A 27,830-nucleotide genomic window follows, 5' to 3' on the forward strand; every position below is an offset into this window, starting at 1 on the left:
AATGGGGAGACGTGCCGTGGGCTGCGGTGAGCTTAAAGTCGTCGCATTGTTTCAGTTGGTATGACTTTCCCAAGCCTTAACCCTTTTCAGGAAGCAGTGTGGAAAATCGGGAGGCGAAGGACCAGGGACAAGGGGCGGCCCGCGATTTTCCTCGGTGCCTCTCTGAGCCCGCCAGGGAGACAAAAACCGGTGACGCACAATAGCCAAAGAAACCTAAAATAGAAAAAAGTGTCCTTAAGGTATTAAAAAAATCTTCTCTGTTTGTTGATTTGTTTTGCGTTGAAGGTTTTGTATGTCCCAGACTATGTTTGTCTCAGTCAAACGGCGTTTGACTGATGGAAGGAGCTTTTACTGTTCAGGAAGTTTTTTCCAGTGGCCACCAGAAAATCGAAATATTGTGGGGACATGAAGGGAATTACCACGGTGCTGCCTTCGACCTGGTGGCGTGAAACTCAAATATAAAAGACTGAATACAGGAGTCAATGGTGCCTAGGCTGCACACCTAGTAGAACCATTATGATTCTGTTTATCATTTTTTACGCTTCTGTTTTGATGCCCCACACGTTGATTGTTGAGTATGCAGACTGTAGGTTATAGTGTGCCATTTGTAGTCCGCTTTATGTTCTCAATCCATCATATAGATGGCAAATTATGGTGTCACTTGCCTCACTCTGACTCAAACCCATTGTTATAGGCTCCATGAAACCTTTGCCTGGCCATTCTTTGATACTTGAAGGCCTGGTAGTTGTTAAATAATATTTTAATAAAACATTCTTAAATAAGACCCGATTGACAAGAATGAACATAAAAATAGTAGTCCTACACAAGACGTTACTTTCTGTGGTAAGTCTGTGTTTTTGGTTGTTTTGGGCGGTTGAGTAACTCCACCGTTGCTCATTTGAGCGCAAGAGACAGGCGGTACTGTTTGCATTGAGATGTTAAGTGGGTGTCTCTATATAAATCCACTCAGGATCAACTCTCTCATTCGTGAGGCTTGAGAACGAAGGAGATTAACTTCAAGGAAACTCCCCTTAAAACGGACTGAGAGGATGGTGGCGACAATGGAATGTGTGGATAGACCCAAACCCACTCCGAGAAACAAGGTCTGCAGCATTATGAAGTAGCTAAATTGAAGTCAAAATGGGATACTTAATTAGTATTTGTAAAAACTTGCTGTATGAAGTATTAATTTGACCCATTTGCAGGTGTCCAAACCGCTCATGGAAAAGAAGCGACGAGCTCGTATTAATCAGTGTTTGGACGAGTTGAAATCTCTCCTGGAGAGCTACTACAGCAGCAGTGTAAGTATGAGAATCATTTCATTAAAGAGAAATAAAAACACATTTCTCAAAGTCTGAAAATGGCAAATCATTTGAAAGTAGGCTTAAAAATGACCATTATTTGGGGGAAATATCTAAGTAGCCAATCTCGACTCCTACAGATTCGAAAGCGTAAACTGGAAAAGGCCGACATCCTGGAACTCACCGTGAAACACCTGAGGAACCTTCAAAAGATTCAAAGTTGTGAGTTACAACTTAATTCTATTTTTTTTTTTTACTTTTCTCCGCTGAGTTGATGCAAAGGGCTTATGCACACATCTTGTTTATATGACCTTTCCCTGCTTCCAGGTACTCCTGCTGCTTCTTCTGAGTGTCCCGATTACCAAATTGGGTTCCATAGCTGCCTGGCAAACTTCAACCAGTACCTGCTGATGGCGGATAACCTGAACGGGAGCGAGCGCTGGGTCTTGTCCCAGCTCACCAACAAACTGTGCCGCTCTCGGAGGAGAGGAGCGGTCAGCACCACGGACAGCGGCCTGCAGAGCGGCCTGCAGGCTCACACTCAGCACACTGCCCGGAAACTTCTGCCGTCTGCAGCTGGACCTGAGGGGGGAAACACGGCCACATCTGGAGCTCTGCAGCCCGACTGTGCAAGAGCGGCTTCTTTCCCACAGGGCAGAGGGGCATTCCAGTCACCAGACAACAAACTTTATATTTCTGCGGCGCCCACGCAAAATGCCGACGGACAAGACTCCAGTCACAAAAACTTTGTCAGCCATGGGAATGAAGCTGCAAACACGCAGCACAGTGTGTGGCGGCCATGGTAGAGCTGGTGAAAGCTGGTCATAACTTCAGGCATTATTGAGTGTTTGTAATTGCACTATAGATTTTTTTACAAGATGTTGTATAGGTTAATTTGTGTATACATTATTTTATTAATAAAAGTGTCGAAAGAGGGATTGAGTTGTTCATTTCACCACGGAATACCGTAATCCAATTGGTCAACTGGATCGTAGGCTACAGGACACATTTTACAGTGACTATATCAATAATATATTTGCTAATTTTGTGAAAAGATAGAGCTTTTTATATACAGTCTATAACAAAAGTCTTAAACATGTTCAAATTAAGCCTAAAATGTAAAAATGACAATACCTGAGACCTGAGAGCATTAAACAGGGTTTTTGATGCTGTTTGTAGTGAGTTCAATCTTTTAATCCTAAACTTTATCCTATTGTTGAACATTTCTCAAATTCCTCGGCACGTTATGCAGCTCCATAAATCTTACTTTGTGCCCTTACCTTTAAGAATGATCATAAATAAAGTTGAAAAAAATAAGCCTTTTTTTTCTCTTACACTAACACTTGGCTCCCTAAACTTTAAGTAACCACAGTTGGCAACTTTATGCTATATTGGGTAAACTATAAAAAATAATTTTATATTCTTCATTAAGCCTAGAGTTGACATTTTGAAATGTATAGGAGTTTATTAACTGCCAAAAAGGTTTTAAAGAGCCGAATTTTAGGCCCCAAAATGCCTCTTTCTTTATTTTCATTTCATTTCATTTTATTCTTTATTTCATTCAAAAAAACAAAACAATTCAATACAAACACAAATACAAATGTTCCTAACTTATGAATGAAAAGGGAGCAGAAAGAAGAAGAATCTTATCTGATCTGCCCCTTTATCACTCTGGGTCTTCTGTTTTAGCTTAATTTAGGAATGATAAATATTTTAAATTAGTGTTTTTATAAAAGTCTTATTTTTATGTGTTCTTATTACAAAAAAACTGTGTTGTTGACCCCGTGTGTTGTTGATTCGCTCGTCCATCCCCCCAATATACTTTCAATCCCTATTTTTAATCCCACTCTCTCATCCCTGTGTCCTGCTCATAAAGCTGATTTATGGTTCTGCGTTAAATCGACGCAGACCTACGGCGTAGGCTCTGCGTCGATTTAACGCGGACCATAAACTGGTCCGTACCACTACACTCACTGTCTTCAGGGCCCCCCTCCCCGTTTAACGTAGTGGTATGATCCCAGTCTGTCCTTACTTGTGAATGGCCGCCCGGTGTGCCAATCCAAATCAAGACCCGCCCCTGCTTGAACAGATTCTCAACAACACAACAGCTGAAGTTTAGGCTCGTTCGCAAACTTCAAATCACAAAACTTTCTCTGCAGAAAGCTGAGGACACTCCTTTAACTTGATACAGGAAGGAATGAGCCGTATTCTCCAAAAGTGGTTGGGGCTACCTAAATATATATACATATTTGTTTGTTTTGTCCTGTTTTATTCTTTTGTTTCCCTTCGCAGCTTGTGGACCCACATAGTCCATATTAAAACCACGTCTAAATAATTCCAAACATATCATTTCTGCGGTTCTGCACGTGGTAGCGTGGCCGAGCGGTCTAAGGCGCTGGATTAAGGCTCCAGTCTCTTCGGGGGCGTGGGTTCGAATCCCACCGCTGCCAGTACACGTTTTTTTCTCTTAGGAAAACAAAAAAAAGGAACCTTACATGCATTGGCAACAAAGTCACAAAATAATGTACTGCTGCACCTTTCACTTTTTTAATAATGTAAAAAAAGAAAAACATACCATGAATGTGCTTTTATATTTGTATTGTATTGCACCAATCACCACAACAAATTCCTTGTGTGTGTTTAACAAACTTGGCAATAAACCCTTTTCTGATTCTGATTCTGAATTTATCACTTTTCAACTATTTTCTTTCTATTGCATTTCCCCCACCAGAGAAACAAAACAACCATAGTGTTGTTTTGTTGTGGAAAAAGCGCGTGGCTGGTTGCGCGCCTGTTCCCATCTATGTGTGTTCATTTGAGTGCAAATGAGTGCAGAGAAAACTCAGTCAAGAGTGTGGTCTTGAACTGCTGTTCCGTCCTTTCTTCTCTGGTTTCACGCATTAAGTACCGAAACAGCAGCGAGAAAATTAGATACTTGTCGGACAGCAAAACGATTTTCTGCCATCGGCTGGACATTACACGCTGGCCTCCTTTATTAGAGGAGAGATCTCATTAGAGGCGATGGTTTACACAAGTTAGACAACATTCAAAATAATCACTGTGGCCTTCAGGCTCTTATGACTTCATGAAGCTGCTGAATTCTAAAATGTATTTCGACTATAAGCTAATTAATTACGAAAAATCCCATCCTATATCTCGACATGCATTTTTTTCTAGTTAAATTGCAAATAAGCTATAGTAAGGTCTGTTTTTTCTTTACAAAAAATATATGAGGAATAACCTTTAATTGAAGAAACTAGAGGAAATTTCACAGTTTAAGTGTATTTTAGAATAACATTGAAGTATCCAAAATATAGCTGTATTTTTGTTTCTTTTTCTCATTTATTTTTTTGTCTGAGTTTGCAAAGGCAAATTTGTCTGTCATTCAACTATTCTAAAGTGCCCTTAAGTTCTCTTCCGCTGCTTTGGCAGGGCTGTCGTAAAGTGTGTGTCCATTCTTGGGGCTGGAAGGATGGCACCTCGCAGCGAGGAGAATCGCCGTGACGCCCACAGCTCTTTCACTTGGCACACACTGAAAAGACCCCGCCGACTCCCTGAAGAGGGCCGTTTGTGCGCGGTGGCTTCGGACAAATAGGAGCCATATCGGTCCTGTGTGGGTTTTTTTTCTTCCAAGCTAGAAGTAAGAAGTTAAGTGTTTGTCATTCCAGCTGTTAGTGTGACGGGATCTGCTCCCAGATCCCGCCAGTAAATCTTCTTAACGCTTCCTCCACAAACAAAGTCAATATGAGACCAGCAGAAGCCCGAGACCCAAGAAAAGTTTGTTTAATGGAAGAAAGAAGATGTCACGTGGTTAACCTAATTGAATACCTAAACATTTTTTAAGAGTTTCTATGAACTCGTCTCTCTATTGTCTAAGTGACAAGTTTGGTCCAACAGCGACGCACGTAAAAGCTGAGAGCGCACGGCAAGTGCAGAATCCTTCATTTACATAAGACTGGGCTGTCAGTCGCACTTAACGGACAGAGCTGGATCAAGTGCGCAGCAGACGCCTGTTTTCGTTCTCAATTTGTTGATGAATATGCTCTTGAGGAGGTTCAGTCATATTGTGCATGATGCGATGTCACTTCATGTAATTAAAACATACGGTACACCCCTATGCAAGACGCTCGAAGGCCCAGAAGTAAGCATGAACAATAGAGCTGGCCTTTAGTTCCAGGTTGTTTTCCTCCAGACCACCAGCATACCGTGGAATTACCTTTTAAATGGTACAGCTGTGTCCGAGCTCACTGGTGGGGCAACAGTAAAATAGTAAACACAAGGAAAATGAATGATCAGCATAAAGTGGCAGAGTTCGGATCGAATTTTGTTATATAGGATATTGTCACAGTTTCACAGTGTAGGATAGGTTTTTTTTACTGTTTAACTCACTCCCCTGTTTTTCCAGATCCTGCCTGGTGTTGTGCTTTTGGGTTCTCTGTCCTGTCTGAGCCGTGACAGTAAAAAACCTATCCTACACTGTGAAACTGTGACAGATATAAGGTTTTGGACACAGCAGAACCATTCCAGATGTTTTAAAGGCAGACTTTCAAACTGACTACCAGAAAGTGTTTTTTTTTTTTTAATTTAAGGTTCTATTGAGTAAAATGTTCAAACTAAATGTCCATAATTGAATCTACTTTCATCCTATATTTTTTATTTTGTTTGTTTATTTGTTTTGCTTTTTGCATGTAAAAACACAATAATTATAATAATAAAACCTCTAGTGGGTCTTAGGCAAATGTAAGCTCGCGCGAATAACAACAGATACCTTTTTTCACCATGCCGACTACTTATTTAACAAAAAAGAAACAGAAAAACGGGCTAAGTTGGAGCCAGGTACTTCTGATCATAAGCTCTTTGTAAACTGACCAAGAGCAGGTGTGCAGAACTCCATAAAAACTGACTTTTGGTAGTTTGGAGTTAGATGTGTGTAAACACAATGCCAAGAGGGAATTACATTGGAAATGACCATTGAGGAGCAATAATTGTGGCACATTAAAATAAAAAAGTCTGTGAAACAGTTTCCCCAAGATCCAACCATGCAATGCTCAGAGAATTACAACAACAAAAAAACTAGACCTCATTTGAGCCTGTGAAATGCTAATGTCCACGACAACATAATTAGGACAAGCATGGGTTGTTTGGGAGCATTGCCAAGAGAAAGCGTCTATGTCCTCTGGCAGATGAGACAAAAAGTGAAATGTTTGCCCTTAATGCCCAGTGCCATGATTGGTGAAAACCAAACACATCACTTCAGCAGAAACAACTTAGTCGCTGTCAAGGACAACAGCAGAGGGGGGATAGTTTTGTTCCACAGCCACAGGATCTGGGCACCTTGCAGTCAATGAGTGGATTATAAGCTCTTCTGTATACCAGAGTATTAGATGCAAACATGAGGCCTCGAAGCTTGATCAAAACTGGTCCTGCTTAAGACAATAATTCAAAGTACAGCAGCAAGTCTGCATCAGAATGACTGAAAAGTGGCCCCGTCAAAGGCTAATCTTCAACCCAAATGAATTGCTGTGGGATTTTTTACACACAAACGTGCACTCACACACACATGCAGAGAGAGAACCAAAAAAAAGGATCAAAAGAAAATGTAGTAAATTTTGTATGTCACTGTATATGATCATTGAAAACACTGTCCTTGGTCCTCATTTTTTAACAAATGCATTATGTTTTTTGATCAGAGGCAGTCATATGTTAAAATCCTAGTTACTAACATCGCTATAAATGCTGCATTCAAATACTTGGTTTCTAATCATGAGTGTGCAGTCGTGTCTAATTTCTCCCCAGAAGAGGAAGCTCAGAAATGTTAAGTTGTTGTTTACGCACCACTCCATTCCACTTGCTATCAGAGTGCCTGTTGCCTATCTGGGCTTCTAACCTTCATCCCAGTCTGTGAAGGAAACAGGCGAAATGTGAATCCAATCATCAAATTTAAAAGGTATTTCTGTAGTGCAAATCTTAACACACTCTCAAGCATCTTCTTGTGGATTTAATTGGTTGTTTCTTTTTTTTTAAACAAAGTCATCAACTCAACAAGAAAATCATAACATTTAACATCATTCATATTTGAGTCATAAATCTTTTAATATGTTACAAAATTATATTTTAATATTGTAAACACAACAAACAAATGCAATGGGGTCTATGGCATAGCAAAGTTTGACAGGAGGATGTGACATTATGCTTCCCAAGAAAGGCATATTCAGCTAACTTGTTCAATTTAATAGCCAGAAATTAATGGAAGTTACACAAACACACGAGAGTTAAAACACGGAAATGATGGCAGATGACTGAGAGCTTAAAATGATTGAACTTTCTCAGGTAATAGCAAAAAAAAAAAGATGTTTCATGGGTATAATGGTGTCTTAGCGGGATATCTTTACTTCATTTTGTCCCCATTTTTTAATTTCCTCAAATACATTCACGTTAGCAGTTACACAAGCAGTCAAAGCTCATTATTAGCTTATTTTTATCACTTTAGTAGAGGTGGGAGCTCTTTGTTAATTATACAGGTATATGTGCGGTCAGCTGCACAGCAAATGTTTATTTTGAGTGAGGTTGCTTGGTGAGAATGATTCAAAATAAAAGTCTATTTCAGTTTTAGAACTTGTTACATGGGTAACAAATACATGTTCTTAGAAATCAATATAAACCTCAACTGTCCCCTATCTTTCTCTTTTGTTTCTTTGAGGATGTTTGTATTTAATATTACATTATATATCACAGGGCTTACATTAATGAGGTTTTCAAAGGTAAAAACACCTCCCAGTATAGGTCCATTAGCAGTTTTGTGAATGTTAGAGGATGGAAATATGTTTGCTTTTATTGAAGCAAGAAACTTAGTAAAGTTTCTTTTTCTTTCTTTTTTTTTACACTGTAGTTCCTTTTCTTTTTGTAATGTTTATCATTTGTGCTTTAGTTTTTGTATCTTAAGGTATGACACCAGCACTTAACGTGACATCTCACTCAGTCTGAAGGCTGCAATTGCTTACATTTGGACATAGCTTCCTCTTTATTTGTGGTAGAAAATTCATTACTGATGCTAGGTTAGTAGAACGAGTAGGAGGTGAGGTCAGCCGAAGAGAATACAGCACCATTTGCATATTAGTTTCATGATCTGTAAGCGATGAGCCACTGCTGTGTCTGATGATATTCTAAGTCAAAATATGAGTAAAAAGATTTGGGAGAAAAAAAGTTCTTACCGAGTCTCATTGAACAGAAAACACCAATAACATATATCCAATATCTTTCTTATATACATCACATGTCAAATCATCTTTTGTTTTCCTTTTTTTTTTTTTAAATGTCCTCACATTTTCATTCAGGATTAGGGGTTGTCACATTATAGCTCAAGATCTCACACAGGAACTTACTGGCCATGTAATAGTGTGGAATCACCACTCATTTCACTTCAAAATATAGTGCTCAAATAACTTTTCATGTGTTGTGAATAATAATTCAGATACAAAATTCATGTGTAATAATAATAATAACAAAACAAATATGTAAAACGTGTCATGTCCTGAAGTCAAGCTCAAGAGAAATTTGCAGCTTGCTTGTGTTTGTACAACAAAAACTCGCAGCCCAAACGAAACACAATATGAGTTCAAGTTTTTACGTGATAAAAAGAGCGAGAGACAGAGAGAAAGAGAACCACCCTAACCAGTACGACTGCAAATTATTTTATCCTTTCATAAGAAGCAATGTCAGACAGCAAAAACAAGGTTCATGAACGTTCACGCCATTTAAAAAGATCTTGTCTGTGTAAGTGCTGGGGGAAATAAGGTGTTCCTCAGTGGAGATGTGTGATGTGAAAGCTGAATATCTGGACCCACTAACATCCTCACCCATCGAGGCCTATTCAGAAAACATGTCCAGAGCCCCTAAGGCTATTTCACGAAACAGGTTTGTTTCTGGTATGTAATGAAGCTGAAGAGTGGCACATGTAAAAAGGCTGATATATTCCAGCATGTCACTTTTCTTTAAAGGGGACCTATTACGAAAAACAATTTTTTTCTTGCTTTAACATATATAAAGGTGTCTCCCCTCAGCCTGCCAACTCAAAGCAACCAAATTCTGCAGTGTCTGTACAGCCGCCCGGATGAGCCGTCCAGTGTCATGTGACTTCTACGAGCCGTTCAGATTCTGCGCATTTTCGTGATGTAACCAAAATGCAAACCACGCCCACAACTAAAACTGTGTAACTGCATGCAAGCGTCCGACTATCGCATCGCACTGCGTGACATTGGACGCGCTCTGTCCATCTCCCTCCAGCAGCTGCCACTTTATTGAGGTTTTTGTAGTGAAATGAGGAGGTATCATAGAGATAACTTCTCATTTCAACTAACTGGATCAGCCGTTCCTCATCCATGACTGTTTCCTACAGCGCTTTCAACCGGCTTTCAACGCAAGCGACAGGAAGAAAATAGAAGCAGGGCGTCCGACAAATGTTCAGCTCAAAACGGCGCGCCGCATCGCGTCGCACTGTGCAGCGCTGCGTCGCTCGTGGCCAGTTAGGACAGTCCAATAGAAAATAAAGCAAATGGATGGATGGAATTGATTTTGTCACTGACGCTCGCTCGCATCGCATGCAGTTATGATACGGTCGGAGCTTCCGCCATTTTTTCGTAGTGGTGTATCGTGTCATTCAGGCAGCCAATCAGCACAGTGCCTCATTATCATAGCCGCCCCGCCCACTCAGAATCCCTCATAGAGAAGGAGGTTAGAGAATGGGAAGATAAAGACATGGTTTAGAGGCTGAATTTCTAATTTATTTATCAAAAACAATCAAAAGCTTGTTTTTAAGACATCCAAGGCCTGTTTAAAATAGGTATTAGATGCCATAATAGGTCCCCTTTAAGCAGTGATATCTTAGAGGATTTCCTTATAATAAAAACGTCATTAATAATGTTGATATTAACACAGCAGCTTTTGCTTTCAGGTGGTGGAGCCTAAAGAATCAGAGTGAAAAGTGATGTATCCCAACGACGAGGCCGAGGGTGTGCTTACAAAACTGTTTGTGCTTCCTCTCCGCTCAGCCCTGCTCAGGTGCTTGTGGTGCGCATAGTCAGCTCCGGCCCCGGAACCAGCACCTCCACCTGTCCTGGGCCTGCTGCCGGACTGGCCTGCTGCATGAGAGTGCTGGCCGCGCCGAGGCGAACCCACCTCCTCCTGCAGGTGTTTTCCATCTCGCAGGCGATCTTTGCAGCCTTTACTCGAGCTGCAAGAGCCGTGGTTCCTCCTCCCTTCCTCGGGCGAGTTGCCCCGGCTGCTGCTGCCGCCGCCGCCGCTCCTTTTGTGCTGCGGGGTTCGCCTGATAAGAGCTTGGGGCTCACGCTCAAAGTCCGTGAGCGGAAAGTGGGGAAGGATAACCGTGTGTTGTTCGTACACATTGGGGATGAGGGACATGGTGGAGGCGCGCCGGGGGCTTTTCCTGGGGCTCGGCAGCGGCGTCTCGTCTATGAAGTTGATGACTTCGTCGCGGCTGAAGCAGCGCAGCTCGTCCTCGTGGCCGCGCCCCGCGCCGCACACCGCGGGCAGGTGCCGGAGCGCGGGCACGCTGTCCTCAGAGCGCCGCCGCTTGCGGTGCGGGTGGTGGTGATGGTGGTGGTGGCTCTCCTCGTGGTAGGACACCAGGCTGTTCCTGCGCCTCTCGTGGCGTGGCAAGGTGCAGCTGTAATGGGCACTCACTATCATGTCCTCGGTGGAGCCCCACCTGTGCAGGTACGAGGGGATCCGGTCGCTGGTCCACATGTCGGTTTCGTCGTGGGAGAATCGTCTTGTAGGGGGCACCTGGAGGAGAGGACATACACCAAACTACTTCAGTTTAGACATGGCTTTGGCGGTATTTAAAGCACAGAGAATATTTTGTCATGCTGAATAGGATTATAATAACGGAGGAGTATTAGGGCCATGCAAGAGAAAAAATATTTGAGAGGGGAAGATTTTTTTTTTTATTGTGCACTTAGAGAAAAAAGTCGAAATGTCGAGAAAAAACTCGAAATGCTGAGAAAAAAGTCGAAATGTCGAGATTAATGTTGAAGTACAATTTCGAGAAAAAGTCGAAATGTCGAGAAAAAAGTCGAAATGTCGAGAAAAAATTTGAAATGTCGAGGTTAATGTTGAAGTGCAATTTTGAGGAAAAAAGTCCAAATGTCGAGAAAAAGGTCCAAATGTCGAGAAAAAAGTCGAAATGTCGAGATTAATGTTTAAGTACAATTTCGAGAAAAAAGTCCAAATGTCGAGATTAATGTTGAAATACAATTTCAAGAAAAAAGTCGAAATGTCGAGAAAAAAGTCGAAATGTCGAGATTAATGTTTAAGTACAATTCGAGAAAAAAGTCGAAATGTCGAGAAAAAAGTCCAAATGTCGAGAAAAAAGTCCAAATGTCGAGATTAATGTTGAAGTACAATTTCGAGAAATAAGTTCAAATGTCGAGAAAAAAGTCCAAATGTCGAGATTAATGTTGAAGTACAATTTCGATAAAAAGGTTGAAATGTCGAGAAAAAAGTCGAAATGTGGAGATTAATGTTGAAATACAATTTCGAGAAAAAAAGTCGAAATTTCGAGAAAAAATGTCAAAATGTCGAGGAAAAAGTCAAAATGTGGATATTAAAGGAGCTTGAGGCAAGAATAGGAAATGAGACTCATTAGCGCCACGACGACCGTCGGGGGTACTGCAGCCAACAGCGAAGCCGGCACGGGAGAACGCGCATGCAGCGTCATTTGACGTCACATCCGTAGGACAGCGCGGGAAATTCGGGCCCGGAATTGCAGCGCATTTTGAAGCACACAGCCTGTTCAAGGCAACGGAGAGATACACTAGAGGGCTCATTCTTTTTGGTTTGGAACGCTTCATCTGACATTATTACTAGAAAACTTAAAACGTATACGCATTTTTTTCATAAATCCTGCCTCAAGCTCCTTTAATGTTGAAATACAATTTCAAGAATAAAGTCAAACTTTCACCTTTTTACTCAACATTTCAACTTTATTCACAAAATTTTGACTTTTTTCTCAACATTTCGACTTTTTTGTCGAAATTGTACTTCAACATTAATCTCGACATTTCGACTTTTTTCTCGAAGTGCATAATGAAAAAAAAATAAATATTCCTCCTCTAAAATATTATTTTTATTTTTCTCCTGCCTGGCCCTAATACTCTTCCGTATATAATAGTGTTTTAATTAATCCCCATCACCAACTACAAAGATTAACACATGCAGGATTGTTCTACGTCACGAGGCAGCCAGCGTTATAACACACTGACGTCTTTGGCAGATACTGTGGCACCATTAAACTGTGCTCTGTAAATATTTGGGCTGACGACTAATGGCTCAGGAAATGTCTGTTATTTGTACAGAATAACATTTAGATTTGTTTAAATGTTTACTTCATCCCTCAGGAGACATATGAACTCACATATAACTTATATTAAACATGAAGAAGATTAAAGTTGCATTCCTCTTCATCATCTAGAGATGCAAACTTTAAAGGTTGATAGTCGCCTACATGTTATACTCACATTCTGTTCTGACAACTATGCAAGTGACAGAGGGTTTGTCAAGGTGACGTCAAGAGCCTCAAGATTGATATCAGCCTGCCCCCCTGTGGTGGCTTTCAGTAAATGCAGAGACAATAAACAGCAGACGATACAGTAGCATTGAGTGTCTTTAAGAGAGAGGGCAGAACAGCAGAGGGCAGCACAAGCTTTAGAATGACTGGAGATGCGGGACAGATTTGAAAGAATGGACAAACAGAGCCAATAAAGCCAAAGAGGCTTTATTCTGCAGTCAGACCACTTGAGAGGCACGTAGAAATTCTCAAATGAAAGAGGGGTGTGATAAATGTTGAAAGAGCTTTCTCGATTCATGTCCTACTTAAACTCTTATCAGGAACAAGAGAAAAAAGGTAACTGAATCACTGTTTAGTCGTCCTGGAACTGAAAAAATACTTTATTTGTTTCACAATCACACACTTACAAAAGGATAGCACAGCTAGAAAATATTAATGTATTATAGAGTGAATCTGACACAAATGTGGTGGAGGGAGGAATGATGGTGAACGATGGAGTGATGGCTACTGTATACATCTCTGTTTTAAGACTTTTTAGAAAAAAGTCAAATTGAATACATAACTGAAACGTCCATTATAATGCTGGACATCTCAGGTAGTGAACCAATTATTTGTTTTTATTTTATTTTTTTTTCGTATAGTTACATTAACAGCTTGGGATTGGCTGCTCTCATCAAATCGTTTCATACAAAGATGACACAGTAACAGTGGAAGATGCTTTGTTAAAGTTAATATTATGTGGGTGACATCAGCTGATTTTGAAGCTGCGAATCCTCACCACAGTCTTCCAGGCCAAGTGTTGTAAATCATCATCTCAACTTGCATTAATAATTATTAACACTATTAAAAACAACAGTTTACTCAGAACTTGTAGTTTACAGAAATCTATCCATATCAGAATTAAAACTGATATTAAGACTGTGTTGAATTGCCCCAGAAGGCTGCATGTTAGTTCAAGCTTTGTTGTTTAATGCAGGCTGAAAAAGAGCAATTTGCAGCTCTGCATCTGACTGGGATGAACGCTGGATCTAATGGACACAATGCTTTTTTTTTTTTTTTTTTTTGGCAGAATACAAACAGATATTTATTTGCTTTCCTGAAGCCTTGAGGGATTCCTGAAATGCAGAAGGTAAGTCAGTTATTACTGCACACTCTTACCCTCTTATACACTAACAATGTTGCCAAATCTATAACTACGACAAACTACTTTATGAGTAAAATACATGCAATGTATTTATGGGACTACTGATGGTCATATTTACCAAACATTAGTCAGCCTAAGTGTATTTTTGATTCAGGTGAAAAAACAAAAAACAATAATAATAATAAGACCAAAAAAATCTGTGGCAAATCAAATTGATAAGATCACAAAGTGTCAAATGATTCCAGAAAATTCAATCAAGATGCTGTATAGGCACCATGTCACCATGCACATAAAATAAATGTAATCAACTGATCAAATAAAAGAAATGAAGAAAATTAATGAAAAAAAATATACCTGCAAATACTGCATTTTATCTTCCTGTTGTTCCCTCACTGGATACCCTTGCAGAACCCCCCTTTCTAAGGTTGAGAACTCAAACTTGGCATTACGGTCTATCATCACGATTTCAGGCGCCAAGCTATAGTCATATGGTCTGTCAAATATTAAGTCGGCAAGAATTCCTCCATCTTGGCTGTTTTCTGCAAAGCGCAGAAAAGCACGAGTGTCAGAATTAGAGAACAACGGACTCCATACACAAGACAGACATACAGACAGACGAATAAATAAGAGAGACAAATTCAATTGTTCTCTGATTTGTTGAATTTTCCTTCTTGTCTGCTCAAGAATGTAAAAGTTTAGATTAAAAAAAAATCTGAGGCAAAAATTTGCAAATTAAATGTTTAAAAATCTTGCCAAATGGTTGAATTATAAATAAAAAGTACAAATAAAAAAGCCAGGGCTTACAATCTGGAAAAAATGAAGTAATTTATAAACAATTCAATTTTTAAGTATTTATATACCAAAAGTGTCTGATTGCAGCATTTATGTTCATTAAGGATCACATGGGTGTAAAATGCTGATCTTGAGGAAAATGCTTGGTCCAAAGGATGGAAGATGAGAGTAGCATTTGCACAGGCAGCTTTGCATGCAAGTCAGTAGCTTTGGAAAAACAGGAAACAATCCTTATACATACAACTGAGATGAGTAATACATGGCAAGCCCTCTGGGAAAAAAAAAAAAAGCAGAGAACTGGTAGTGTTAATTATTACAGAGAATATAGACTGCCTTGTTGTTTAGTGGTTTAAAGTGGACAAAGAGCAATTCTGAGAAAAAGTAGAGGAGGAGAGGGTCAAAGGTTTGGAGGGTTAGAAACAGGAGAGAAGGGGTTCAGTTTTAACAACGCCAATACTTCATATAATAATAATAATAATAATAATAATAATAATAATAATAATAATAATAATAATATGATTATCATGTGACCTAATTTTGGGACCAGATTTAGTGTGTCTGTGGTATCCTGTTGAAATGTTTCATTTTTGCCCCCCCTCAGAAGACATACATATCTATGTGGTGAAAGACATCAGTCCACAGTCTTTCTCTTCATTTGCTGTTCAGATATTAAAGCTGGGTGAGATTAAAGTTAAATTTCTCGCTTTAAATCACTACTATCTGACGCGTGAATGAACATCAAACCCCCACAATACCAATAAACAAACCAAAGATAAAAAAAATAATAAAATAAAAACAAAATAAAAGTACATGTTAATCATTCATTTCATATGCATCTTAGTTTTGTATTCTGAAAACAAATAAATAATGAAAATAAATTGAGGATATCTTTTTCTGACTTGAGGGAAATATGACCATCATAATGACGTGACAGAGCTAACGTTCTCCAACTAGACAGCATTTGTTCTACATTCACTCTTTTTTTTTTACATTCACTCTTGAGAGAAACACATAAATAGGGGAATAATTTATTATATTATCTTATATCAGAGCAGAAGACCAGTTTATGTACGCTAAAGTGAATCGACAAACGTGTTGCAATATTTCTTTGTCTTGGACATCAGTCTCGCAGCATGGTAAAAATATTTTAGAAAGTAGACACATTTACAAAAACATCCATCTACCTTAATGTGAAAGGTTTTGTTACACAGACACTTTTCCCTTCAGTTTTATTTCCTGACAACAAAGGTCACATGATAGGTCACATGATAACATCTGACCACTGATTTCAAACTCTGCTCCAACTTAAAATAATGTTATATCCCCAAAAAAGAAAAAAAAGAACTTATGCAGAGATGTAAATTTGATTTTGAGTAAGTTCAAAAAGCCCCAAAATGCTGATAACACCTTTTAAAATATAGTATATCTATACATTAAAAACTATTATGAATGTATATTTTTAATTTGTTAATAAAGAATCTTTATTGAATTTTGATTTCAAGCCAAAAACAACACAGGATTGAAAGTTGCGGATAGTGAGTAAAATAAGGAGAAATATGCTGAATTTCCCACAATCCTTTGATGTTAACAGTCCTCTCTGAGGTCTTTTACCAATTTTCACACAATTAAATGGGAAAGTATGGTATGTTCTCAAGTCATGGCTCAGATCACACCATACTTGACCAAAGAAATTGGGCATTTTCATCAACCATTAGGCTACAACTAAAGCTTTTGTTTCTTTTTCTTTAAGATGACATTTAACATTTAAAGGGGACCTATTATGAAAAACACGTTTTTCTTGCTTTAACATATATAAAGTGGTCTCCCTTGAGCCTGCCAACTCAGAGAAGGTGGAAAGCAACCACATTCTGCAGTGTCTGTCCAGCCGCCTGGATGAGCCATCCAGAGTAATGTGGCTTCTACAAGCCCTTCAGATTCTGCGCATTTTCGTTACGTAACCAAAATGCAAACCACGCCCCCAACTATAAAACCGTGTAACTGCATGCGAGCGTCCGACTATCGCGTAGCACTGCGTGACATCGGACGCTCTCTGTCCATCTCCCTCCAGCCAGCTGCCACTTTATTGAGGTTTTTGTGGTGAAATGAGGAGGTATCATAGAGATAACTTCTCATTTCAACTAACTGGATCAGCCGTTCCTCATCCGTGACTGTTTCCTACAGCGCTTTTATCCGGCTTTCAACCGGCTTTCAACGCGAGCGTCAGGAAGAAAATAGAAGCAGGGCGTCCGACAAATGTTCAGCTCAAAACAGCGCGCCGCGTCGCTGCGGCCAGTTAGGACAGTCCAATAGAAAATAAAGCAATGGAATTGATTTTGTCGCTGACGCTCGCTCACATTGCATGCAGTTATGACACGGTAACTCCGCCGGCCGGAGCTTCTGCCATTTTTCTGTAGCGGTGTATCGCGTCATTCAGGCAGCCAATCAGCACAGTGCCTCATTATCATAGCCCCGCCCACTCAGAATCCCTCATAGATAATGAGGTTAGAGAATGGGAAGATAAAGACATGGTTTAGAGGCTGAAATTCTAATTTATTTAGCAAAAACAATCAAAAGCTTGTTTTTAAGACATTCAAGGACTGTTTAAAATAGGGATTAGATGCAATAATAGGTCCCCTTTAATGTTTAGTCATCTCTTGTTCCTTTCTTTTGCCCTTTCAGAATTGCTTCCCCCTGTTTTGCAAGTACAGTTATTTCCTTCAACTTTTGTCAGGATGATGAAAGTTACATTTTCTTTGTGGTACCTGTGAAAAAAGACAGAGTAATGCTAATCTTTTAATACCTCAGGGGGGTTAACAAACATATAATCCATGTTTTATTTTAAAATGATATACAATTTGGAATAAATTGTCTTTGCAACCTCCAATGTCAATCAAGTTTGGATATGTCCTCGCAGAGGTTTCAACTCTACTCTTAGTGATAAGTTGTTAATATATATCTTAAATCATTGGGAGAAAAGGTGGGACAAGGGTGGCGGGAGAAGGGCGGGGGGGAGATATGCCTGACAGCAGCTTACCCTCGTCCACGTCATCATTGGACATAATGGCAACGCACTTCTCCCACACCATACGGATGTCGGCACGGTAGCGGTCGCAAGCCCAGAGGAACATTGGCAGCAGAATGGACTGAGCAATGGAGCACCAGAGCACACACAACACCATCCAGTTGTAGGAGCGGTCAAACTTCAGACTGGCGAAGCTCACCACCTGCGCAGGAGCCAACAAAGCGTGAGGAAGAACATACATGTCTTTTGCAGGGAAGACTCCAGCTTACACTGCTACCACAGCCTCAAAAAAATCCTTTAAGCGACATTCAGAGCAGAAGTTTAAATAGAAGTACAGTTAGATACTGACTAACTCAAATGTTTATGATGGCAACAGAAGCTGGACAAGTGGCCGCAGCTTCTGCTGTTGTGGCCCAATTAATTATGGGATGCAGTATTAAGGATGGGATGCGAGGGGCGACTCGTCGGACGTATACTAAATACTCTGCAGATTGTGTAATTGTTTACATTCTGTGTACCAATCTTTCATGCAACATTTTGGTCAATTCAGAAGTAGTGAAAACCACGTACTTAGTTTTATAATCACCAAGCAAGTATATTGCTTACACTTATACGTAAGTATGTTTTATCTGAAGTATGGTCTTGCTGAGTTAAAACACCTGGCTTGCAAGCTACTGAGGTGAATGGTCTCAGAAGTCTTATAATACCTGTACGTATCTAAATGAAGGGATGAGCAGGAGAACAAACTGATGCAAAATCCAGAGAAAGATAGTAGATGAGGTAGAGACGAGTCACTGAAGCCACTGAGCAAAGCTATAGTTTCTGTAATTAATTTCAGTAAGTAATTTCAAAATCAATTTATGCACAAACTTAGGACATTTAGGGTAATGCTCTAAAGATGTGCCACTAATAATATTTTCTATTGTTGGTAAAAACAAAGTTTTACAGTCTTTCAGTATGACTTGATGAAAAAAGGAGATGTTTCTCAATAAATGTTAAAAATTTTGTGTGTGTTATTTTCTTGTTGTACTTTAATTTCTAAAGATAGTCCTTCAATATAAAACAACTTGGTATTAATATCCTCTTGTAATGTTTCTGCTACATAGGGAAGACGCCCCTTTAGCTGTTATAAAGTAATTAACGACTTTTACTCTGCTATGTTTTAAACCTGTCGATTTACTTGAGTAGATTTGAGTACAATTACTCTGTTTTTTGTTTTTTGTTTTTTTTTCACCTGTCACTACGTTTTGTCTCTAGCTTCTTAATCAACAACCCAAATATTCTAAAAATAAACTTTATTTGTGTATTCTCATCATCATGAAAATATACTGTATATATATATCATAATAAAAGAAAGCGAGACTTAAACCCCAGGTCATATTGGCTTGTTTTAGGTGTTTTGTTTCCTTCACTAACCATAAACCTTAGTGAAATCGTGCAGTTCAAAACAAATACACTTGTTTATGTGTTGCAACATTTCCATGCATTTAAATGGCTCATTAGGTGGGATCATAAAAACGGCAGGCAAGTCTTATGTTCTTTCTGTCAGTGAATCTGTCTTTACTGATTCACTTCTCTCTCTATTCTCTACTTACAAAAAAGACACAATGGGATGTTGCTGAAAATGTGTACATTTCAGATGTCAGTTTCAAATAATTGTTCTACAAAAACTTCCAGAAGAAACAAAAATGCCATTTTAGCTCCCAAGCAAAACATCTCAGCTCAGAGGTAAGAGTTTGTAAACACTACATTAAGCAATATTTTGATTCTTGCTCCAGTATTAACACATTTCAAAAGTAGTAACCTCTGATGGTGTCATTGTCTGTATGGGAAGAGGCTTTCTAGACGCAGAAGCAGCTAACAGCATTTAAATCATCAGCCAGTTAGACAGGATGCTCTTGTTTTATTTGAGGGAAATGTGGATAATAAAGCAAAATGTTTCCATCAGTTTTAGGCAAATTTTTAAGGCAAAACAACATGTGAGAGGCAGATGAAAGATTATTCTAGCTTGAGATGCTAAAATATACTGGCAAATGAGAATAAAAGTTCACCTATGTTGACACGTCTTCTATAAATAGTTATGTATATTTGGATTCATCACTGAAAGCTTTTCCATACGGTGCATTTTAAAGTGGACGTTAGCATTTGGCTTGTCTCAGGTGCAAAAGACAAATCTGTGAACAATAAAGATTAGTATGAATGTAAAAATTTACAACTTTGTTTAACAAACAACTACGGAAGTGTTTTTGGCCTTAATGCAGGGAAAACTGCCTGCTTAACTATAGTAAATATGGTCCAAAATAATTTATCTTGTGGGAAAAGCTTTATCAAGGTTACTTGCTTTTCAGAGGCCAGGCTGGTTGGTTTGGCTCAATCACAAACTATAAGCTCTGAGCTTTCTGCAGGCACTTCAATCTGCAGAGAGCACTAGTGAGCTAACTTGTTAAAAAATAAATGAGGACCTGAGGGCAGAATTTGCAAACCAAATGGTGACACTACAACAGTACTCACTCCTTCACTCAAGAGTCAATTTATTTAGTTACACAATATGAGATTGCATAATAAAACAAAAAGTAGGGATAGAGACCCTGAAAGTATTTTTAAACCTTAAAGAAAAAACCACTGCAGTGATTTGAGTGGAGAAGCAATGATATGCTAAAATTAGGACGGCCGAGGGCTCTGTAAGTGCGAGGAATGCTGTTGGTTCTGATGTCGCTTGCTTAAAAGTTTATTAATCCATTTAACTGTTAACCATAATAAACACCGACTAGGAAGACGCAGGAACAGATACTGAATTATATAAAACTAAAGTAATGTTTCCATTTTTGTTTGTTTATTTAATTTTTCTATTTAAGTATTTATTACCTCCTCTTACCTTACCATACACAAACATTTTTTCACTGCAATTTTACATTTTTACACTAACCTGCAACTGGAAAATCTGTACAAAAGGATACAAAAATAAATAAATAAATAAATAAAACATATCCTAATGATGAACATTGGAGTTCAGCATCCTACAGTGAGAAAGATTATTCACTCAGGGGTCGAAAGCATTCGTGAGAGTTACCGATGTTTCTAGGTGTGAGTGAGTAGATGTCCCAGAAATTCACCCCAATGCCAGAGAAATCTGGCCTCTTCCACCCTACAGGGCTCATTTGAGTGTGTTAAATATTAAAATCCGAGACAGCATAATCACAAATTGACTGCACAATAACAGTTTGTTTGGAAGGGTTGCCAGTAGAAAGCCTCTTCTGTCTCTACAGATCATGAAAACAGGGCTGAGGTGAACAAAAGAAAACCTCTGAAACAACGTTTTGGGACCAACTAACCAAACAGTGTCTTATGTCTAATTTGCTAGTTTATATGAGTCATTAACTACAATCCTGCTTCAGCGATAACTCACCAGTATGGGGAAGCCGGTCAGGAAGTCGTAGATGAAGACAATCCCACTGATCAGGTAAGTAATCTGCAGCGACGTCTTGAGGGGCTCTGAGCCATCGATGGATGATCTGCGCTTCCCCTGAGCGTCCTCCACCACAATGGTGGGGACATTGAACTTGTTCTTGTCTGCATTATGTCCCGCTTGAATGGAGAAGGTCTGGAATAGAGCGATGCCGATGCAGATCACACCCATGGCAACACTGCCGCCGATCAGCAGCAGAAAGCACACACCGAAGCCCAGGCCAATCTCTGTCACAATGAATCTGCAGTCGGAGGTGTAGAAGCGGTCGATGGTGTCATGCCAGCCCACTGCCGGCAGTGTGGACAGGATGAAGGACACCATCCAGATGCCCATCACTGTATGCACGGCCTGCTTCTTGGTGTTGCTCAGCCTGGAAACACAACCACACATTTTAGTACAAAGTCAGTTGTGCTGCTCGTCTTTCAAGTCAAATTGTTTATTTGCTGGTTTGTTTTTCTACTTTATTTAGGTCAAGTAGCTCATATAAGTTTAAAAGTTGTGGTAATATTGCCTCTGATCTTTAAAGTCTCAGAAGTACAACTCTCAAATAAACCTTACGTCAATGACTAATATCAAAAACAGTTCTCAGGATCAAAGTTCAAATCTTATTGTGCTACATTTTCAAAACAAAATTAAGAATTTCCAATGAATCAAGAAATATTGGACATGTACACTGACCCACATCATTTTAAGTGTGTTGCATAAAATGATTTGAATAAAACATTATTAGGAAGCGTATAAGTGTTATAAGCTGTGTACTAGTGGTGAAAGGCTGCAAACATAAATTTTGCAACACTACACCACACCAAAGTTTCAGGAACTACACTGTACCAATAAAAAAAAAGCAAGACCTGCACCTAGAAGCTGAAAAAAAGCAATCCGAATATAAGTTATGGCTTGGATAAACCAGAGATGAATGTGAAGGGAAATCAATTCTCTGCTGATGGCGAGAGATTGCTTGTCACATCCCTCTGTCCACTTCTCAGCCTGGTCAATTTCAGCATGAAGGGATTTCTATTGCCTCTCACCACCAAGTAACTGCTACAATGAAGAATGTACTGAATGTGTTTGTGTCCTCTGGCGGTGTGGCACTTTGCAAGGTTTGCGGACGTGGCACTCATATGTCTAAAAACATGGCAAGCAGCGACTGATGTTCTCTTTTCCAGGACTTCACATAAAATGATGCTCTCACTATATTCAACCATTACAAGTCAAATACTGCTGAACTGCAACAAATAATACATTTACATCTTCACCACATCCACATTTTCACGAACTGCAACAAATAATACATTTAGATTTACATTTACATTTTTCAAATCTTAATTACATAGCCACTTTACTTCAGACTGCACAGTTGCAGTATTTCTTTTTCTTAATTATTCCTGCTGCAGAATGCTCTGTTAAAGCCCTCTTTTGTATTAGGTGTTTTAAGCACTTTGTGAAGAATACCCAATCCCCCCATCTAGTAGAATCAGAGCACATGTTTGCTTTTCTCATGATAATCCCCCGTAGGAGAACTGGCTTCACAGGGAACCTTCACACACGAAAGAATCATCATTTATTTTAAAAATATTTGCAACTTTACTGCAAGCATTAACTTGCATGTACCAACACAATAATGGCATAGAGAAGTCAGCAGTTGAATCTATCTTTGCACTGCAGATTTTTGCAAAGACAAGTGACTCTTGTTGTCACAGTGAGTAATAATGCTAGCCTTTGCTGAGTGTGCCTGGGGTACACGGGCAAGTTACGTCACCAAGCTGCATGAATCAATTACCAGAGAGGAATTGGGCGTCATACAGGAAATAACTCCTGTGACACGCTGAGCGCAGGATGATGAGAATAGCTGCCCGAGCACAAGGTATGAATTCATAATTCAGGGCTTCGGTGTGTTTTAATGTCAGTAATAAGGCACCTATGCCAGCTCCTCAGGGAGGAAGCAAAGCGTTTAAATGAAAAATGAACAAATTACACAGAGCACCAGCTGAACTATATTAAAGTTAAAAGTGAAAACAAGAAGACAAACACCTGAGAGGAAAGTTTATGCTTCCAGAAGGAAGGTGGGCCAATCAAATGGCCGAGAGAATAGAGAACAGAGATAATAAAGCATTTGTGTAAAATGTGATAACTGCCAGCATTAACCACAGTGGCAGATGCGCAGGCCATATTGATAGCGAGGCTGAGCTTCAATTTAAAAGGAAGCGTGCATATCTTATCTGAACGTCTGTTTATCTGCAAAACTGGCCAATTTTACGTAGGTTTAGCATCTGTAATCCTGATGCCACAGGCAGGAAAATCATACAGTTCTTCAGCAGGGGAAGAAGGGGGAGGCTACAGAATACTGATCTTCACCACATCCACATTTTCAGGAACCCACATTGTAGCTTTTATGTTATCTGCTGATATGAATACTGACTTCATGGAGGTTCCGGTTGTATTTGCCACATTATTTGCTCTAGAAATGCACTCAGCTGTAAATGATTGTTCTTCGCCTGATGGCCTCAGAATAGAGATCTGCAAAGTCATACAGCTGAGTTTGACCAAAGCCAAGACCTCTGAAGTGTGAGATGCTGCACAAATGTACAAATGACAAACATTTGCACTGTTAATTGTATCATTTGATGAGTATTCCAAATGCTCGCTGTGCACACTCTCTTCATTACTATGTGACCTGTGTCTCCGACTAGATATAGCGTCAAAGTCCTTTTTTAAAGGAAGTACCAAAACGGTGTGAGAGCTGTGACTGAGAGGTGAACCTGATTAGTGTGATTCAGTGTTGCTAAGTGATATCATATGGTGTGAGGTGCCACATGAAGGTGGAAACTGGAGCTGGCAGATGCTCAGTCTAGAGAGTTTGACATGGTGTTACCCCAAATAACCGCAACCAGCAGCTGTCTTGGCAGGAAAGAGATTTCATCTAATGCAGCACATCCCACTCGACAACTGTAAACAGCCTGACAAGTGGCACAAGTCTGAGTAAGACACCATCAAATATTAGAAACCTGCTGCAAAAGATCACCTTAACTGTTGTGGATTGTCTCCTCTGAATTAATGTTTTCTTTCTTTCAAAGTCCTTATATGCTTATTTGCTGAGGGTTAGAACAAAGAACACTTTTTTTTACTAAATATATTGGAAATATATAATTTTATTTGAATGACTGAATCCCAAAAAACACAAATTAATTCCACATTATAGAGGCTGACCTGCTACTGAACTGAAAGTTTTAAATGATGGGTCCTTCTTTAATTATACGCTAGATATTCGCTCTTTTTTATTCTCATCAAGTCTGGGTATGATCCAAAAGAATAAAAACATGCTGTCAAAAGTTTTCACAGCAAATATTTCTTCAACTGAAAGTACTTCCAATAATAAATGTTCTCGGCATGAATAAGTGTTGAAATATGTCCATATCATGCTTTTTCAATGATTTGAGCACCACAAGAAGAAACGAACACCCTGCACTTTCACTATACTCGGCTGAAATCAGAAATGAGCAATGAGAAGAGCTATGAGAACCTTAGACCTCAATTAAATGAAGCAGAGCTGTAAAGAAGAGTAGGTCAAAGTTCCTCCCCAATGATATAAGGGACTGACAAAGATTATATAACAATCAAGTTACTTTCATTTACCATACTGATGTTAAGGTTGGTTCTACAAGCTGCTGAACGTGTGCTTTGTTGTTTGCACTCTTCTATAGTTTGGCTTAGTTATTGTTCAGATATAATGAGACGAGGTAATCCCCTATGTTTTATTCATCTGAGGTTTTATTTACCAGATTTTAAGACCTGATAAGACTATCATCACATCCTATTATCCTTGTAGCCTGTCCTTATATAGAAAACCTTTAATTTAGGAAAACTTTCTAAAACCTTTTGAATTGTAAAATAGACTAACTTGAGGTTTCCTATAGTATAGTATAGTGTATATATATATATATATATATATATATATATATATATATATATATATATATATATATATACATATATACATATATACATATATACATACATACATACATACATACATACGTACATGTACATACATACACACACACACAATATATAGAATATAGACCGGTGGTCTCTCCAGGTGTATTATAACCTGTATTAATATATATCTGGCAAATTACTAACATATTTCTATTTTTTAACATCCAAAATAGTGAAATGTACCATGTACTACTGTATAGATGCATTCAACGCTCTGATTGAGCCCCTGCTCCTCACTTTCTCCTCCCCCTCTCTCTCTCTCTCTGGCACACACACACACACACACACACACACACACACACACACACACACACACACACACACACACACACACACACACACACACACACACACACACACACACACACACACACACACACACACACACACACACACACACACACACACACACACACACACACACACACTGCAACCCATTAAACAAACTATAATTACTTTCTGCACAGGAGCTCACTGATGCCGCAACTCTCTGCTTCAAGCAAAAGGGGACCTCGCATTGGTTCATTACTGTTATATCATAGCACAGGCGTGTTCCTAACTTAGCAGAAAATCATTGACCAAGTACATTTGCTGCTGACTGTTCGACGGCAGTCTCTGCAGGGAGAGTTGGAACAAAGTGCTGAGCAGCACAACAGCTAACGAGGATATTTATATAAGTTTGTAATATGGGGACTTCCGGCGGGATAGGATGGAGTAGACAGGCGTTGGGTGTAGCTCCCTAAACTTATATTCATTTTCCATTTCAAACCCCATAGCCTTGTTTTTTTTCCTTTGCCAAGTGGATACAATTATCACCTCGAACACCTTGGTGCTGAATTATGGCCTCTAAACATCCTAAATCGGGCAAAAAAGAACATGCTACAAAGAACGACCCCGCACTGGAAAGCAGCAGCGAGCTTAACATGGCGTCCATAGCGTCCCTGCTGGAGGAACACCGAAGGGCGCTCTCCGCGGACTTCAAGGCTTCCATCTCCACACTCGAAACCAAACTGGACCGCATTCAAACTACGGTTTCTGATCACACTCAGTCGATTGCCTCACTTGAAGTAAATGCGAACGATCAAGATGGGCGCATACACAGCCTGGAATCGACGTGTGAAAAGCTACTGGAGAGCAACATCAAGCTTCAGGCCAAGCTCACGGACCTCGAGTCCCGCAGCCGCCGCAATAATATCCGGGTAATTGGCTTACCTGAGTCAATCGAAGGTCCTCGACCCTCCACCTTTTTCTCTGAGCTACTGTCTGAGGTCTTTGGCGAGGGCTTTTTCGGATCTCCCCCGGAGTGCGACAGGGCGCACCGTACACTCTCCGCCAAGCCGCGTCCGGACCAGAGACCCAGAGCCGTGATCATCAGACTCCACAGGTTCCAACAGAAGGATCAGATCATCCGCGAAGCAAGAGCTAAGAGAGGGAAGCTCCAGTACCGCGGGACCCCCATTGCAATCTACGAGGATTACCCTCCTGAAATACTGGAGCAACGCAGAGAATACCAAGCGGTGATGTCTGAACTATATCAACTCGGATTTAAACCGGCGCTGCTTTTCCCGGCGAGGCTGAACATCACCCTGAATGATGGATCCAGGAAGAGGCTTTCCTCCGTGTCTGAGGCCAAGGACTTCATATCAGCCAACCGCCCGGGCTCCAACGCGTCCTCCTCCGGCTGACCGTCGCGGGAGCCTGGTAACATGCTGTATTTGTTTACTTTTTGACGTTATTAACGCGATGGTCCCTGTTGCCAGCAGGGGGGGCGCTAGCTCCACGCATAACCTCGATTTGGATGTTCTGTAATAGACTGCGCCTCCTCCCTGCTGAGACCTTTATTTCCACTTTATTTTCTCATTTTTTACACCTATAGGGATTCATTCTATTTGATTTAATTATTGGGCTGGTTGCTCTGGCCACGTAATGTTGCTTTTCATTGCACCAAGTGTTATTTATTTTTATTTTTCTCTCTTTTTCCTTTTCAATGGTTTTGTTCGACATGGATATTTCTGCATACAAGTTTAGAATTATCATCTTAATTACCATTACTTATCCACTGGGTCTTTTTGATATATTTGTTCTGGGTTCCACTGTTTAGATAGGGAATAAGACCCCGGAAGAATAGTGTTAGTGTAATTACAAGTGTTAGTGTAATTACTGAGATTTGAGCTATAGAGCTTGATTTTGTGGTGTTTTTCGGGTTTAGCCTCAGGTATGGTCACATGGGTTTTTTTTTTTTTTTTTTTTTTTTTTTTTTTTTGTTTTGTTGGTTTTTTTTTTTTTTTTTTTTGTTTTGTTTTGTTTTGTTTTTTTTCCCCTTTTCTCCCTCTCTTTTGTCAATCCCACTTACCCTTCTTTCTTACTCCCTCATCAGCTTCGTCTCATCACTCTGTCTTCACTTTCTCCCTCTTCTGCTATACAGTGGTTTCTCAGGCCATCTCCTCCTCAAAATATCTTTTAAATGGTTGCTATGACATCGTCAGGTAAAAGAATTCGTTTGATCTCCTGGAATACTAAGGGCT

At 39.7% G+C, this 27,830-nt stretch overlaps 2 protein-coding genes and 1 non-coding gene across 4 annotated transcripts in view; 2 read left to right on the plus strand and 1 right to left on the minus strand.

Moving 5' to 3' along the window:
* The first annotated feature begins 1,049 nt into the window (after window positions 1–1,049).
* Window positions 1,050–2,107, plus strand: her3 (hairy-related 3). Its single transcript, XM_061734870.1, has 4 exons — window positions 1,050–1,103; window positions 1,206–1,301; window positions 1,442–1,523; window positions 1,629–2,107. The coding sequence occupies exons 1-4, from the start codon at window positions 1,050–1,052 to the stop codon at window positions 2,105–2,107; spliced, it is 711 nt and encodes a 236-aa protein (XP_061590854.1).
* A 1,562-nt stretch (window positions 2,108–3,669) lies between these two features.
* trnal-aag (transfer RNA leucine (anticodon AAG)) lies at window positions 3,670–3,751 on the plus strand. Its single transcript has one exon. It is a non-coding gene; the product is annotated as a tRNA-Leu (tRNA).
* A 3,618-nt stretch (window positions 3,752–7,369) lies between these two features.
* LOC133457340 (probable G-protein coupled receptor 153) overlaps window positions 7,370–27,830 on the minus strand; it is a 51,112-nt gene continuing 30,651 nt past the window's right edge. Inside the window, exons 3-6 of one of the 2 annotated variants that reach the window (XM_061736506.1) lie at window positions 21,250–21,679; window positions 17,856–18,045; window positions 14,384–14,568; window positions 7,370–11,102 (exon numbers count right to left, since the gene is read on the minus strand). In XM_061736506.1, coding sequence (XP_061592490.1) covers window positions 10,248–11,102; window positions 14,384–14,568; window positions 17,856–18,045; window positions 21,250–21,679 — 1,660 coding nt within the window. In that variant the 3' untranslated portion in view covers window positions 7,370–10,247. Of the gene's footprint in view, window positions 11,127–14,383; window positions 14,569–17,855; window positions 18,046–21,249; window positions 21,680–27,830 lie in introns of both variants that reach the window. The other variant, XM_061736505.1, reaches the window with a different exon arrangement.

Source organism: Cololabis saira, chromosome 12 (genome assembly GCF_033807715.1).
Source record: "Cololabis saira isolate AMF1-May2022 chromosome 12, fColSai1.1, whole genome shotgun sequence".
Taxonomy (NCBI): domain Eukaryota; kingdom Metazoa; phylum Chordata; class Actinopteri; order Beloniformes; family Belonidae; genus Cololabis; species Cololabis saira.